Below are 17,723 nucleotides of genomic sequence, written 5' to 3'. Positions count from 1 at the left end.
TTATTTATTTTGCTCTTTTCACATGGGATTTATAAATGGAGACATGCTAGGTCTCTGTCTAATGACAGCTGAAATCACAGGGCCTGATTCAATCCAATCTGGGCAGTTGGACTAGATGATCGTTGTAGGTCCCTTCCAATTGATCTATTCTATTCTATTCTATTCTATTCTATTCTGTTCTGTTCTAATTATTCACTGAGTGCAAGCAACATGTTGTGAGATCAGACCTCCAAGGAAGACTGAAAAAGGACTGCTTTTGTATACTATTTATCAAATAAGAAATGTATGGAAAATTCTTGCACATATAAAACCTAATTAAAGCTGTAAAGCAGTCCAAAAACCAGTTAAACACAGACTCTCAGATTCTATTTTTTGTGGGCTGTCAATTGCAACTTTTCTACATGGCGGGACAAAGTTTTTCCTGGTAGCACACAGGGGAGGATTTAAAATATTTTGAGTACCTTGGAAATGATACATTCTCTGAGTTACTAATGTTTGACAAGTTTCTGCTGTTTTCTAATAAAGCTGGTGTCCTTGACTGTAGTATCTGCTAAGACCAGCAACATGTACCTGCAAGCCTAAAAAACTACCTAAATCAACAGACTAGGTAAGGAAGCAATGTGAAGGAAGTGCAGACTAGTATAACAGTACATGGTGATCCCCACTTATGCAGAGCACAGCCAAGTGCCATGAACTCAGTAGACCATGAACATCTCTGGCACGTGACATTCAGTCCATATTCCATGCAGATACCCATGATAGGCAGCTGAATCCCATCCCCAGTCAATACAATCAGTGGAACCTAACGAGCAATTTGGCTCGCTCTAAGGCAAAGACCCAAGGAGCAAGTCAGTTGCCCATACATTTGAGAGGCCCCTGGTATCCATTCTCTCTGTCATCCAGATGGCATTCCAGTAGGTGCTGGGTCTTCTACTGTTCCTATGTCATATCGGCTAGCCCTGAGTAGATGTCTTGGCTACACCAGGGTGTCTCAGATGGCCTTAGATGCTTACATGCAAAAAAGTGAATGGAGCTGAGAGCTGACAGCTCTAAGTAGCCTCACGTTCGGAGGCACTGATCACCAAGGGGGACTTCAGCCACCCTAATATCTGCTGGAGGAGCAACACAGCAGGGCACAAGCAATCCAGGAAGTTCCTTGAAAGCATCAGTGACTACTTCCTGGCCCAAGCAATAGAAGAGGCAGTGAGGGAGGTGCCCTGCTGGACCTCATGCTCACAAACAAGGAAAGGCTCACTGGTGATGTGAAGGCTGAAGGCAGCCTTGGCTGCGGTGACCATGATGGAGGAAACTCCATGGTGGAGTTTAAGATCCTGAGAGGAGTGAGCAGAGCAAAAGCAAGCTCACAACACTGGACCTCAGGAGAGCAGATGTGACCCCTTTGGGGATCTGCTTGCAGGCGTCCCATGGGATAAGGCCCTGGAAGGAAGAGTGGCCCCAAAAAAGCTAGTTAATGTGCAAGGATTACCTCCTCCGGGTGTAAAAGCGGTCCATACCAACAAGCAGGAATTCAGGCAAAAATTCCAGGAGGCTTGCATATTTGAACAAGGGGCTTCTAGCTAAACTCAAACATGAAAAGGAAGTATACAGAAGGTGGAAGCAGGGAAGAAGGTAACCTGGGAGGAACACAGAGGCACTGTCTGAGCACGCAGAGACATGGTTGGGAAAGCCAAAGCCTCCCTGGAATCACGTCTGGCCAAGGATGTCAAAAGCAAGAAGGGCTTCTCTAAGTACATCAGTGGCTAAAGGAAGACTAGAGAAAATGTGGGCCCACTGCTGGGTGGCGCAGGGGACCTGGTGACACAGGGCATGGAAAAGGCTGAGGTACTGAATGTCTTCTTCACATCAGTCTTTACTAGCGAGACTGGCCTTTAGGAACTCCAGGTCCCAGAGATCAGGGGAAAGTCTGGAGCAAGGAAGATCTTCCTGGTAGAAGGTTAGGTGAGAGAATATTTAGGCAAACTGGACCTACATAATTCTATGGGCCCTGGTGGGATGCACCCATGAGGGAGCTGGCTGATGTCATTTTGAGGCCGCTCTTGATAATCTTTGAATGATCACGGTGACTGTGAGAGGTGCCTGAGGACTAGAGGAAAGCAAATGTCACTCTCATCTTCAAGAAGGGCAAGAAGCAGGACTCAGGGAAATGCAGGCAGCTCAGCCTCACCTTGATCCCTGCGAAAACGATGGAACAACTAATCCTGAAAACCTTTTCCAGGCACATGAAGGACAAGAAGGTAATTGTGAGTAGCCAGCACAGATTCTCAAAGGGGAACTCAGGCTTGACCAGCCTTCTACGATGAAATTACTGGCTTGGTAGATGAGGGGAGAGCAGTGGATATTGGCTACCTTGACTTCAGTAAGGCTTTCAACACTGTCTCCCATAATATCCTAATGGAGAACACAGTATGGGCTTTAAGCACTGTCTCCCATAATATCCTCATAGACAATCTGATGTAGTGTGGGCCGGATGAGCAGACAGTGAGGTTAATTGAAAACTGCCTGAACAACTGAGCCCAGGGGGTGGTGACCAGTGGAATGAAGTCTAGATGGAGGCCAGCACCTAGCAGTGTACCCCAGAGGTCAATACTGGGTCCAATACTGTTCAACATCTTCACTGATGACATGGATGATGGGGCAGAGTGTACCCTCAGCAAGTTTGCTGATGATACAAAACTGGGAGAAGAGGCTGATACACCAGCGGGTTGCACTGCCACCCAGAGGGACCTCAACAGGCTGGAGAAATGGGCTGACAGGATCCTCATGAAGTTCAACAAGGGGAAGTGCAAAGTCCTGCACCTGGGGAGGAATAATCCCATGAACCAGTATATGCTGGGGGCTGACCACCTGGAAAGCAGCGTTGCAGTAAGCGACCTGGGGGTCCTGGTGAACACCAAGTTGAACAGGAGCCAGCAATGTGCCCTTGCCACAAAGAAAGCTAATGGTATCCTGGGCTGCATTAGGAGGAGTGCTGCCAGCAGGTCGAGGGAGGTGATGTCTCCCTTCTACTCAGCTCTGGTGAGGCCACACCTGGAGTCCTGTGTCCACTTCTGGGCTCCCCAGTACAAGAGAGGCATGGACATACTGGAGAGAATCCAGCAAAGGGCCACGAAGATGATTAAGGGACTGGAGTATCCCTTGTATGAGGAGAGGCTGAGAGAGCTGGGACTGTTCAGCCTGGAGACGACAAGGCTTGCAGGGATCTTATCAGTGTGCACAAATACTTGAAGGGAGGGTGCAAAGAGGACAGAGACAGGTTCTTTTCAGTGGTGCCCAGTGGCAGGCCCAGAGGCAATGGGCACAAACTGAAACACAGGAGGTTCCCTCTGAACACAAGGAAACACTTTTTACTATGAAGGTGACTGAGCGCTGGAGCAGCTTACCCAGAGGAAGCGTGGAGTCTCCAACCTTGGAGAAATTCATAAGTGTTCTGGATGTAGTCCTGGGCAACCTGCTTGAGGTGACCCAGCTTGAGCAGGGGTGTTGGAGAAGATGTCCTCCAGAGGTCTCTTCCAAGCTTAGCCATTTTCTGATTCTGACCAGACAGCTGAATCACTCAGCAGTACTGACTAGACATCCATGGACTACAACAGGAGTTCAGAAAACTGGCTCACAGGTCATCACTTAATTGGGATTCAAACTAAACCCTGCCAGGGCCTGTGTGTTCTTTCTAGTTATTTATGGGTTTTCTTCCCCTTCCGTCTCACCCCATAAGCTTCTGAAAGCATCCACTGTCTCTCTCATTATATTTCACATGGTTTGATCATCAGCTATGCCTCCAATGTTCTCTAATATGCCTCTATATTCTCTAATACTAGTCCCAAATCTACCACTCTCACATTCTTGTTTCTCCTTCATTACCTCCTCAGGTATCCTGTTATCCTCATATTCTAAGCAAATGGCATGAAGACCCTAGCTTTGTTCCACACATCTTCCTACATATCATCTTCAAGGAAGATCAGTCTGAATACAGCATGGAAATTCCCTTCTTTATGTGTTTAATATCTTATCTTTATTTTTAAAATATCCTATGTCTTTTCCACAGACTTCAATTAAGTTCTGACCCTTTCTCTAAATACCTGAAAACCCTTTAATAGTATCTTGGGTTGTCTTCTGTCATAACCTTGTACTTTAGTTCCTGTGGATGAAGAGTGCTTTAGAAAGGCAAATCAGTTAAGTTATTTTCACTTCCTTTACATCTATTATTACTACTTTTTTGGTATGGGTTCCACTCATGCCTAATGAACAAGAAAAAATCCTTTATGCCACAAGGTGTCACGTTTTACTATGCACCTCCTATTTCTACTTGCTCAAAAAGTTTCTGTCTTCATTTAAACAGTTGCTGAAACCTGAAATGTGAAAACAAGCACATTCATTCTCGCTCATGCTGCAGAGATAGGGTATAGTAAAAAGAGAAACTGGAATCATTTCTTTTTGTGGAGAGACCATAGAAATTTTTATTAAGTTCCAGTCCTAAGTGGGCAAATCCACTGAAGATGGTAAAGTTGACAAATGTCACTAAGGGCAAAATGAAACCTTAAGAGTACTTTTGTTGTTCCTATGTAAGAAGAAAACAATACAGTTGAATTCTTAGGGACCTTTGGCAAGTGCTCAGGGTTGGCAATTAGATCGTAAATAAACAAACAGCTTGTTACTTTGAAAATTAATGTAGTTCATTCAAGAGGACAATGAACACAGAGCTCACACTCCACTTGCTTTACCTGCTGGTTTTAGCCTGGCAAAACACAGTAGTATGTAGCTTTTGACATCTCTCTTTTTATTCCTTTCCTGTTTTGATCAAGAAAATGCCTTGCCTGTGTCCCTGCTCTTGCCCACTAAGTCTACTGGACTCTACTAAGTCTACTTGTCTCTCTTTGGAAAAGCAAACATTTTCAAGCAACTCATCCATTTCCCTTCATAATCTCATAATCATACTTGGCATTTAATTCTTTTCCTCTTCTCACACCATTTCACCTTAAAATCTTCTGTCAGGTCTTCTTAAATTTCCTGGCACTACCCATAACTGTCCTTGTCCCCATTCAGCCTCTTACATAAGCCTTCAGACTGTCTAGCTTTCATTTCTGCAGTTCTACAGATTTTTGGTATTGCCAGGTCCCACTGCTCTGAATCCAACTGATGTAGAAGGCTGCTACATATCTTTTAATAGGTACAACCTGGTCACATAACCTTTATCCTCACATACCTCCATTAGCTCTCATAATGTCTGGATTCAGTTACAAAAAAACCTACTTGCTTTGAAAAGCCTGCATAGATTTGCTCCAACATTTGAGTCTCTGCTGTCTTTATCTCTTCCTCTTCTTTCTAGGAATGTAACAACTGCCTGAACGAGTAAGTTCAGTAGCGTGTCTCTGGCAACAGACATTACTACATGCTTCAGTGGAAGGTGCAGGAAAAAAAAATAGACAGGTAGTTACAGCTGTGCACAGAGTAATTTTTTTCACAATCCTTTAAATGAAAACCTGACTTCTGTCCTGCAACATGAGAAGATATATTTGTTTACCCTGATATGTACACTTGAAGATGTTAAAATAATCATTAAAATTTTAGTCAGATTAATTTTTTTTTAATAATATGGTTGGATTTTAAGTTCATTGCTTTCTTTGTGTCAGGTTCCCCTCTGTGAAGAAGCATAACTCTGCTACTATTTTTTCAGTTTTTCAGTGCTAGCCCTTCTTATTCTGTCTTCAAACACATAGTCCCTGAAGAGTAGGAACAACATACCACAGAAAAATGTGATTGTGTTATGAAAGGATCCTATCATACTTTGAAGCAGGGCTAGCAGACTGTTAGGGGTAAGCAAACTCTTAGATGAACAGTGTTTTGGAGACAAAGATGAGGAGCGAATGGGTATCAGAGGAAAAAGAAAAAGAAAAGTAGAACTGTTCCAGCACAGAATATTGCCTAAGATACCTCCAACAAAGGGGCAGAGGGTGGGGAGGAGGATTTTTTTGATCAGCAACTGGAAGAAGCAAGAGAACTCTGACTGATGTATGAGTAAGCAGAACATTCAGAACTGCCAGGCTGGAGGGTATTTCTTTGGTCACCTTTAATTCAATGGAGAGAAAATTTTTGCTACGGCCATTTATTCTGAAAGCTTATCTTTCTCCAGTTTGCCTTTTTTACACCCTTCATGCCTTCCTGTCCCTTCCTTGTCTCTTTCAGAACATAAGATCCTGAAATGTCCATCTCTGCTTGTATAATAATAGTAATAATAATAATTGTTATAATAACACAACAACAACAACAATAAGCCATGCCGGAGTGAAAAACTGCTGAAGGGATCGAAGGGAGGGGGTATGGATGAGACAGGTCACGTGATGGAGGAAGCAGGGCCTTGTTAGTATGAGCTGTCACTATGAATCGAGGACAGCTCATCTCAAGCTCACTCCTAACGATCTTGAGGAAGAGCAAGGAAAAAAAATAACGAAACACAAAAAGAAGCCATTCAGTACACATTGCTGTTTAAGAAAGCTGGCCTCCCCTGAAACTGCTTCAGTGCACAAGAGAAGCACCTTAGACAGAGACACCCAACACACCCAGAGACACCAAGAGATACCTGGAGGAATAGGATTGGTCAGAAAAGTCAAACAGAAGCAGAAGAAGAGGGTAGATTTGGTGATTCCAGGCAGGAGAAGGAAGTGGCTACTCAATTAAATTACATCAGAAATAGATGAAGAAGGCTAGGATGAGAAGCACGAAGAAAGAGAAGTCTTTAGGATGTCAATAGAACACCCACCTGTCTCCAGCAGAAGCCAAGGAACTGCCTGGAATTACCATACAAATTACCCAGCCGTATCTTTTACTGTAAACAAAAACTGATCACCCACTTGCAGCCAGTGTCTTAAGGGGACCGGGCATCCTATACATGCTCTGCTACTCAATGCCTGTCAGGTAACGTTTCAAAGGGAAGAAACAGATGTTGTCAAACCCTGGCATCTGCTAACAGTAGGAAATTACTTGGGGTGTATATATATTCCCTTCCTTTCCATAGCACAGAAGCAGAAATTAAAAGATGTGATTTAACCAAGATCATGATGCCACATCTGGTTTCGCAGCATTTCTCTTGAGCTTTACCGAAGCCTGGTTTTGCAGGGGTTTCCACAACTACACTGTGGAATCTCATTAGGGATTTGTTTGAGTTTAACATTTACACATCTCTAAATGTTTACAGACATTTTCTGTCACTCAGTTCAAATTGTTCCCCCTCTTTCTCCTCCTCATCACATTACTCCTCATTATATCCTCTTAAACAAGCTGTGTACAATTCCTCTCCATACCAGCTTATACATGCTTGTAAAGAACAACATATGCCTAGTCTCTTATTGCTGACATTTAGCAGAACTGTATGCCTGCATGCATGTGGCTCTCTCCAGCTCCAGTTCTTGTATGTCATATTTACAGAAAATCAGAATTTGCTTGATGCTGTTCTCCATTTTCCTCCATACATACAAGCTTTCTGTATGCTATCCATCAGTCTGACCTACTCTTCAACTCGTTAATCTCCCCCTTTCCTTTGCCTGCCCACACAAGCCATTAGTATTTTAGTTTAGTCATCCTTGCGGTTTAGTTCCTAGTTACAAGGATCAAAACACCTTTGATACAACTGTACAACACACTTTAATATTTCTACCATGTAAAAGGCAAAAAAAAAAAAAAATCCTTGTTTCCTATTGACAGAAGAATAATATTCCAAGACCACTTATCAGAACATCAAGGCTGAAAAGGCAAGAACAAGGTAGAAGAAAATACATGGCATGCGGAAGAACCCAGAGCAATTTCAGTAAAATAGGAATCATGATTCTGTTTCTGGATCTTTTGTTAAAATTCCATTTAACACCTCTCCGGGAATTGTAAAGACTAGTTTTCATATCCTTTTATGACCCACAGGACTGCACAGTATTAACACACGCCATCTCAGGGTCATGTACATTTAGGTGATCAGTAAATATCATTGTACACATTCTTTCTTGTCATACAGCACTTATCTGTATCTTTAACTGTATCTTCATCTTTAGATAGTGCCTATCTGTCTCACTATTTTCCACTTCCTTACTTTGATATGCAGCAAGGCAAAGGTGGACAGATTTGATGAAACACTCAATACCACTTGTTAAAGTGCACTGGAGTATGAACTGAAATGAGGAGAATGGAAAGTGGTGTATAGGAACAAGAAAGGATGGAAAAACAGAGTATCTCAAAACACAGAAAGACAGAAAAGCGAACAGGTGAAAAATGCTAGAAAGACTGATTGAAGTATAAGAAGATGAAATACAGAAGAGTAGGAGATAGAGAAGGTGAAGAGGAAATGAAGAAATGCTCTCTAAGAGCTGCTGTGGCAAGCTGATGCTCACAAAATCCCCATAAAAAGCTGATCATGTCCCCTGTCTTGCACAATGAAGCAACACGCTTTGTGTGACCCACAGAACTATGTCTCCCATTGCCATCTTCTCCAGGGCAGCTTCTGCCCCAACAACTCTTCTCCATATACAACCACATCAGCTGCTAAACTCAGTTTTTCTGCCAAGAGGGAAGAAAGGAAAGCCCATTCAGAGAAAGCAGGAATGAGAAGGGCAGAAGTGAAATCATGGAACTAGCAGGGCAAGATAAAAAAAGGCACAACACACAAGTAAGAAGACAAAGCTCCAGGATTCAAAAGACAAAAGCAAATCAAATGAGAGACAGAAGTGGCAGATGCAGGGGTCTCCTCACCTGACTGGCTGGTGCTTACATTGATGGTGGCATAGTGGGGTGCTTCTGAACTCAATTCAGTCACCAAGTTGACAGCCTGGATCTCAAAGGTGTACTGCACACGGGCCAAGAGGTTGGAGACTTGCACGCGACTTTCCGTCAGGCCCACTTGGCGTGGTTCAAATTGTACGCTATCCCCACAGCGCACACATGGCCCTGAGGACCCTGCTGGGCATACTTTGCAGATGACATTGAAGAAAACATCCTTGCGGCCACCGAGGTCCTTGGGGAGGCGCCAGGTCAGGAGCACGTTGGAGCCAACAATTTCATAGCTAAGGTCACGGGGAGCAGAGGGGATGCCTAGAAGACAGAATGAAGGATCAAAATCCCATGAAAGAATGGGAGAGAGGTGGGGAGGGGAGAAGACAAAGCAGGGGAAAAAGAGCAGAACAACTAGTTGCTTTTTCTTCTCATTCTTACTCTTCTCTAGTTGTTTCTCTGAACAAGGCTAAGAAAAACATACTCTTTGCTACATCAAACATCCACTAACATACATGAAGGAGCAACCATACTATTACATTTTAGAGAACCAAAATTAACAAGAAGGGTCTTTGTTTCAAAGGTGTGACTTTTACTTTTCCCTAAAAGAACAGCCAGTGTTTAGGGAAATTCCAAGCCTTTGAAATTTTAAATTTTGCAAAAGCTTAGTAAAGATTTGTCTCTATGGAGACCTCTAATTCTCTCCTTTAGCACCTAATATCTCTGAACTCTCTCAGACTTCAGTTAGCCTGTTCCATCTATTGCAGGAACTGAACACCACTTTCCCTATGATTATTCCTGCTGCTAGCCAGATTCCTGAATGTCATTGGGAGTAAACTCTGACAGCTGAAAAACTGCCCATTCTGTGCATCCAACATTTCCCCTGCTGGCACAGAGACAGTGAAGAGAAGGAGGAAAATGCAGAGGGTGAGAACATGGCATGGCAATGATAATAGGACAAGACACTGGAGCTAGAAAGTGAAAAGCTCAGATAGATAGGTAAAAATAAGCAGCAGTGTTGCACTGCTGATCCTGGGCATAGACACAAAGCAAGACTGGAAGGGCAGGGACAGAGAGGCTGAGCTCAGTATCAAGGAGGGGCAAGGGAAACATGATTTACAGAACATTTCCCTCCGAAGGCTGTAATGAAATCCAAGAATCCTCATTCTCACCATTACTCTAGAGTCAACAAATATCAATGAAAACTATGGGTAAAACCTTTTCTCTGTCTAACGCTGATCAATATAAAGGATGACACCCTCTATTAGTACAGGTGGATAAGGTCTTCGTGGGGGATCTCTCCAGCTGCAACCTAGCTCATTGCTGGAGCATTTGAGTATTTCCAATAGCTCTATTTCCCTGACAACTCACATTTCCAGTGCTGTTAAAAAAATAAATTATGCTGGAAAATTGCACACAGAAGACTGTTTAAAAATATATTACTGACAAGATGAAGCATTTGTACATGAGGAAATGTCAGAATTAAATTTTCTTTTGTGATCTTAACTGGGCCACTCAGCATTTGCATTGTGGTATAGTATTTAATTGCATGATTACATACTAGTTTTCCCTGAGGATTCTTATCACAGTCAGTGCAAAAGATAGACAACTGCTCAGGAAAAATAATCCCTGTGAAGTAAAGATTGCTCGATGCTGTTGAAGATGGATTCTGTGCAGTATAGGAAGCAAGGGATTACAGAAAAAAACCACAATCACATTTCCTAATTTCTGAGTGTTTAACTTCAGAGCCATAAAGTGTTTGCCAGATGCTTTAGGAAGTTAATTTTTTTCCCTGTCACTTCCACAAAGTTCAAGGGTGATGTTTGATATATTATTTAAACTATATTTTTGAGTGCTAATCACTAACCCTTTTCTGCATCTAATTATTCTTTCTTGACCTATTAACATTCATAATCAATGACTGTGAAAAGTCATAACTGATGAGAACCACAGAGAAGCCGATGAAAAAATTAATTATTTTCCCATAAATTAAATTCGCAGAATTTGAATTCTGTGCAGTAAATATGGTCTTCACACTTTCAATGATAAAGGGAAGAAATATTGGTTAACTCCTTCAACGAACAATGTTTACCCCGTGTATGAAATGAGTTTAGCATTTCATGAGAAATTAGTATATTATTCTCTCATCAGAACTTGCACCTTATGTATACTTGCAATGGACTTATTTAAGGCTGCACAAGTCATCTAAAATTTGACATTTTTTCATTTCTGAGCATCTAGTATTGCAACACCCCAGCATTCTCAAAACACAGTTTCACCAATGTATCAACATTGTAAAAAGCATGTGGGAACACTTCTGCCTTCTCATCTACATTCAGTGAGTGGATATACCCCGTAGTCAACTGGAGGAGCAAAGGGAAGTTTTGAGTCATTTCAGAAGTCATGAAAAGAGGTGAACTGCAACTTCCCTGGGCACATTCTCTCTCATTAACTACCCTTCTTGCTTTCAAACACTCCATACAAATACTTACCAGTGCAGGGAGCATCAGAATTGTCCAAAGCAGATCGATAGTAGCGGTTCTGACACACACATTCACTGGAACCTGGCAGTGGAGCATGGCTGTGGGCAGGGCATAGATGGCAGGGGTCATCTCCCACAGATACTTTAAAGAAACCAAGGGGACAGGCTAAGAGGAGGAAAATGAGAGAGGCAAAAGCAGGAAACTCATTAATTCAGATTCCAGAAACAATGCAATCTTATTTACATTTAACTAGTGCTGCTGCTGTAGGGAGAAGTTATTACATAGAGTAGCTACTACTGGTTTCATTGCTTTATGGAGCATGTATTGTTAAAGTTGCAATTTCAAAACAGTTTATCTTATTCTATACAAGAGGTGCTTAAATTGATTCACTGGCAGATGAAAGAGTCCAGAGACAGCTTTGGCCATCTGAAATAATTGTCTTCTCATTACTCACTCAAAGAGCTTTAGCATTGGAGAAGCCAGAGCATAGTCATGTGATCTGTCTGGAAATAGCCATAACAGTTACAGGTATTATCCACACTTCCTTCTCCCCACCCAACACAACCACAAAAATGAATTTTTTATGCTGCCTTCAACAGTTTCATTGCTTAAAGTAATATAAGCTACCATGGCTGATTTTGCATCAACATTAAGAGCAGGCACTCAGATTGGCAGTCCTATTGTTTCCCTGTAGGTCTGGAAACTTCCCAATAATGGATAAAAGCCTCTTAATTTAGTCAAATGTAATCTGCAAATGCATAGGAACATGCCTATGCAAAAAGCTGAAACAAGGATGGAAATCCATCCTACAGGGAAAGAAAATGAAAAAATAATAACTTATTAACAATATGGGAGTATGGCACATTCTAGGTTTGGCAAAGATGTTATGCTGAATTACCTAACAGAAGGTGCTTGGATCTTACATTGAAGTGCTAGGATGAAGCTTTTACAATTTTTATGTAAGTTTTATATAAGTTTTCTAAGGCTGATTTTCTATATAAATAGATAGCTCTTTTAGATTTTATGGACTAACAAGCTCAGGTGAAAGTTCATTTGTGGACTGACATTTGGTTAGTTAACTTCACAATAAAGAGCATTTAAAGGGAGTGGGAAACTTTCAGATAGACCCCAGATGAGCATTTGATGTCAAAAGACACAAGGGACACACTCAAGAGAAGAACTGTCCTAGCAATTACCATAAGCAGAATAATACAAAGGATTGTGGATAGTAAAAAGTTACCTAAAAAAAGCAAAAAGTTATATAAAAAAAGAAAAAGGTGTAAGAGAAGAATATTGTATACAGGTATTAATATGAAATGAGGGTATCTAAATGAATGTTCCAAAATGGAACACCACACAAGAAGCTGCAGAATTAGCCCATCTGGTTATTACTTACGGTACTCACAGGCTTCCACCTCCAATTACAATCATTTGGAAATGTTTCTAACCTGCAAAGGTGCTGAGTGACCATTGATACATCGTTCTTAACAAATAAACAACTTCAGAAAAACAGAGTAGCTTGCTTATCTAACCTTCTTCTCATATGTGTTCAATTCCCTTTGCTTTGGGTTTTCAAAGCCCACTGTAGAATTTTTGATGTATACTGTGGGACTGCAGGTATGCAAACCTTAACAAAGCTGAAAAGGTTACAGCTGCAGTCCAGACATAACAGCCAATAACATCTGTGGGGTCCCATCAGCTTTACGCCTGTTATATGACTTCATCTTCTCCGTCAGAAGTCTTCTTGGCTGCAGAGTAACCTCTACATGTACTGTGATAAGAGTGGTAAGTCCTGGAACAGGTCAGACCATAAAAGGGACTTCAATAACTCTGAATGATTAGCTATTAGATAGGAGAACACCAATTATTCCCAGCACTCAGAAAATGCCAACATTCAGTGTGTGATACATTGCCATATGGAAAGGAAGGGGGAAGAAGAGTAATTTTGCATATGATGGATGATGGTAAGAAAAGAGCAACTGCCTTTGCCTTCAGGCCTTTATCCAGCAAAAAGTTAAATATTCTCATATGGAAAGATCTGTCCCTATGTTCCCCTGGACAAAAAAGTAAGTAAGATTTTGTCCACTTTATGAATTATATCCCTTTCATTCAGTTTAAGGCTCTGCTAATAGCCACAGATGTAGAATATAATTTTCACATTTCTTGGCAAATGCACCTGTACTGAAACTATGAGAATTATGAATGGGAAGTTCTCATCCAACTCACTACATAGTCATTCAACCAAAATTTACCACTTTCAGGGACCTTCCTTTATTTATTTCAAATTTGAGAATGCTGAACTGAATGTGAACGTCTTTATTTTCTTACAGGTCATTTTATCCCATCTGTTTTTTCTTGCGTCAAACCCCTTCTCAAGCTTTTGTCAAGGCTTAGACCTAATGGCACATTCATTCCAATTGTGAAGGTAGACCCTGGTGAATGGTTCTTTTTCTTCATTCAGTACTAGAATCTGACATCAAGTGGGACAATGACCTTGCTGCTAGTCACAATAGTGAAAATGAACAGATAATCATAATGCCTGCAGTCTATGTGACACTAAAAGGAAATCTGTAGAGGATACAGACTTTACTCCTGCATTACAAAAACGTATTTACCCTACAAGGGGAGTGCTAAGAGAATACAGGTAGATTAATCTCTAGCCCAATTGCAAATCATATGGAAAGCTAGACAAAGCTGTGAATGAAGAAGAATTTGTCTAGTATTTAGTAAATAAAATTTATTTTAAAATAAACATGGTTGTATTAAAAATAAACAAACATTTATTTTTTACATGGTGCTTTGAAGTCTACCGGCAACTTGCTGTTGAGCCTGGGGATGCAGAGATGAGGTCTGTGGGGATGGCACACTGTTGATGAGTTAGACAAAGGTATTAAGCAAAAGTGCAATGTTGTAGGTTTTACATAATGGAATGAACATGCCAGTAGCACTACCACCTCAGTAAAGAAAGCCAGTTTATATAAGGCAGAGCAAGTCTATTGCTTAAAAGGCCATGCAAGATTTCATTAATGCTGTGGACAGTTACTCCAAGTGACCAGAAGCAAACAACAGCTGCTTATAAAAACCAACCAACCAACCAACATGGCAAGAATACAAATCTTTGTATAGGGACATGGTGTCTGCTAATGGATAACAATGTTATCTACTCATACCACAGATACAGTACAATACTATAGAGACAACACTTTGGAAAAGGTACTCGTAACAAATACTAGAGATCAAATACAGCTATTCTTTCATATTTGCCTCACAAAATGTAATTTCTTCATCCATGCACTGTGCCTGCCATTATATGCCTGCACCATATGCAAAGGCAGGTTACTGCTGTCTCCCCTAGCACTGCCCCGTGTGCTATGCTTTTCGTGCTGTCACACTTAGGTGCTTTCTTGCTATCTATTCTCTCTCACTTGCTGAGGCAGCATCTATTCTTAAATGTAACCCCAGAACTGTAAAACTCAGTGAATGAAGAATTGTTTATTTATGCTGAAGAGCAATGTCAGCATGAAAACAGGTGACTTTATAGTAAATTACAGGTTTCAATAAGATGAATGTTTCCATCAACTAAAGCAGCAGGCTTCTGAGAAGAACTCCCAACACAAGCAGCAGACAAAAAAACCCAGCCTAACCACATTTAAGAAGGAACCTGGCCTGTTTCTGAAGTGATTTTGTGATACAATTGCCATTGAGAGCAAAGTGGCAGACTTAATGTAAACATCTCTCCACCTCCCAATGCCTCCAGGTCCAATACTCCTTTGTCCTGTATTTAACATAAGCAGAGTGTGAAGCAGCCACATAGGCTCATTTACAACCAGTCCACTACAGATGAGTAAACTGGACAAATAAATTTCACTGCAGCTGTTTTACCAACAAAATAAATTTCAGTAATATTTCTCTGTCCTCACATGCTCCCTCCCTTCTCAGAGAAGAGGTGGAATTTCTGCCATTTTGACTATCATGTTCCTCCTCAGAGACCCAAAGAAACAGGTGAAAGAGCTGTACAGTGAGCTAAAGTCTCCATTAAGATGTATTGTTTTTACAAGACAACTCAAGTACAAAAAAACCCACCGTGATGGCTAATTGGTTTTCTATGCAAAAAAACCAAACCTAAAATGTTAAGTTACCACACTACAGAGAGAAAGGAACTAAGAAGGACCCCTGTAAGAAAAAAATCAAGAGAGCAGACTAGTAGTACATGGTGATCCCCACTTATGCAGAGCACAGCCAAGTGCCATGCTCAGTAGACCATGAACATCTCTGGCACGTGACATTCAGTCCATATTCCATGCAGATACCCATGATAGGCAGCTGAATCCCATCCCCAGTCAATACAATCAGTGGAACCTAACGAGCAATTTGGCTCGCTCTAAGGCAAAGACCCAAGGAGCAAGTCAGTTGCCCATACATTTGAGAGGCCCCTGGTATCCATTCTCTCTGTCATCCAGATGGCATTCCAGTAGGTGCTGGGTCTTCTACTGTTCCTATGTCATATCGGCTAGCCCTGAGTAGATGTCTTGGCTACACCAGGGTGTCTCAGATGGCCTTAGATGCTTACATGCAAAAAAGTGAATGGAGCTGAGAGCTGACAGCTCTAAGTAGCCTCACGTTCGGAGGCACTGATCACCAAGGGGGACTTCAGCCACCCTAATATCTGCTGGAGGAGCAACACAGCAGGGCACAAGCAATCCAGGAAGTTCCTTGAAAGCATCAGTGACTACTTCCTGGCCCAAGCAATAGAAGAGGCAGTGAGGGGAGGTGCCCTGCTGGACCTCATGCTCACAAACAAGGAAAGGCTCACTGGTGATGTGAAGGCTGAAGGCAGCCTTGGCTGCGGTGACCATGATGGAGGAAACTCCATGGTGGAGTTTAAGATCCTGAGAGGAGTGAGCAGAGCAAAAAGCAAGCTCACAACACTGGACCTCAGGAGAGCAGATGTGACCCCTTTGGGGATCTGCTTGCAGGCGTCCCATGGGATAAGGCCCTGGAAGGAAGAGTGGCCCCAAAAAAGCTAGTTAATGTGCAAGGATTACCTCCTCCGGGTGTAAAAGCGGTCCATACCAACAAGCAGGAATTCAGGCAAAAATTCCAGGAGGCTTGCATATTTGAACAAGGGGCTTCTAGCTAAACTCAAACATGAAAAGGAAGTATACAGAAGGTGGAAGCAGGGAAGAAGGTAACCTGGGAGGAACACAGAGGCACTGTCTGAGCACGCAGAGACATGGTTGGGAAAGCCAAAGCCTCCCTGGAATCACGTCTGGCCAAGGATGTCAAAAGCAAGAAGGGCTTCTCTAAGTACATCAGTGGCTAAAGGAAGACTAGAGAAAATGTGGGCCCACTGCTGGGTGGCGCAGGGGACCTGGTGACACAGGGCATGGAAAAGGCTGAGGTACTGAATGTCTTCTTCACATCAGTCTTTACTAGCGAGACTGGCCTTTAGGAACTCCAGGTCCCAGAGATCAGGGGAAAGTCTGGAGCAAGGAAGATCTTCCTGGTAGAAGGTTAGGTGAGAGAATATTTAGGCAAACTGGACCTACATAATTCTATGGGCCCTGGTGGGATGCACCCATGAGGGAGCTGGCTGATGTCATTTTGAGGCCACTCTTGATAATCTTTGAATGATCACGGTGACTGTGAGAGGTGCCTGAGGACTAGAGGAAAGCAAATGTCACTCTCATCTTCAAGAAGGGCAAGAAGCAGGACTCAGGGAAATGCAGGCAGCTCAGCCTCACCTTGATCCCTGCGAAAACGATGGAACAACTAATCCTGAAAACCTTTTCCAGGCACATGAAGGACAAGAAGGTAATTGTGAGTAGCCAGCACAGATTCTCAAAGGGGAACTCAGGCTTGACCAGCCTTCTACGATGAAATTACTGGCTTGGTAGATGAGGGGAGAGCAGTGGATATTGGCTACCTTGACTTCAGTAAGGCTTTCAATACTGTCTCCCATAATATCCTAATGGAGAACACAGTATGGGCTTTAAGCACTGTCTCCCATAATATCCTCATAGACAATCTGATGAAGTGTGGGCCGGATGAGCAGACAGTGAGGTTAATTGAAAACTGCCTGAACAACTGAGCCCAGGGGGTGGTGACCAGTGGAATGAAGTCTAGATGGAGGCCAGCACCTAGCAGTGTACCCCAGAGGTCAATACTGGGTCCAATACTGTTCAACATCTTCACTGATGACATGGATGATGGGGCAGAGTGTACCCTCAGCAAGTTTGCTGATGATACAAAACTGGGAGAAGAGGCTGATACACCAGCGGGTTGCACTGCCACCCAGAGGGACCTCAACAGGCTGGAGAAATGGGCTGACAGGATCCTCATGAAGTTCAACAAGGGGAAGTGCAAAGTCCTGCACCTGGGGAGGAATAATCCCATGAACCAGTATATGCTGGGGGCTGACCACCTGGAAAGCAGCGTTGCAGTAAGCGACCTGGGGGTCCTGGTGAACACCAA

General features: G+C 42.5%; 1 protein-coding gene across 7 annotated transcripts in view; it reads right to left on the bottom strand.

Annotated features, from left to right (window-relative positions):
* Positions 1 to 17,723, bottom strand: part of LOC140659369 (ephrin type-B receptor 5) — an 80,380-nt gene that overhangs the window by 19,159 nt on the left and 43,498 nt on the right. For all 7 annotated transcript variants that reach the window (XM_072878988.1, XM_072878970.1, XM_072879016.1 and 4 more), the window contains 2 exons: positions 11,259 to 11,414; positions 8,749 to 9,087 (listed from right to left, as the gene is read on the bottom strand). In XM_072878988.1, the coding sequence (XP_072735089.1) occupies positions 8,749 to 9,087; positions 11,259 to 11,414 (495 nt within the window). The remainder of the gene's footprint in view (positions 1 to 8,748; positions 9,088 to 11,258; positions 11,415 to 17,723) is intronic.

The sequence above is a fragment of the Ciconia boyciana genome, chromosome 1 (genome assembly GCF_034638445.1).
Source record: "Ciconia boyciana chromosome 1, ASM3463844v1, whole genome shotgun sequence".
Taxonomy (NCBI): domain Eukaryota; kingdom Metazoa; phylum Chordata; class Aves; order Ciconiiformes; family Ciconiidae; genus Ciconia; species Ciconia boyciana.
Note: the sequence above shows the minus strand (reverse complement) of the source record. Positions and strands in the feature narration are given on the sequence as shown.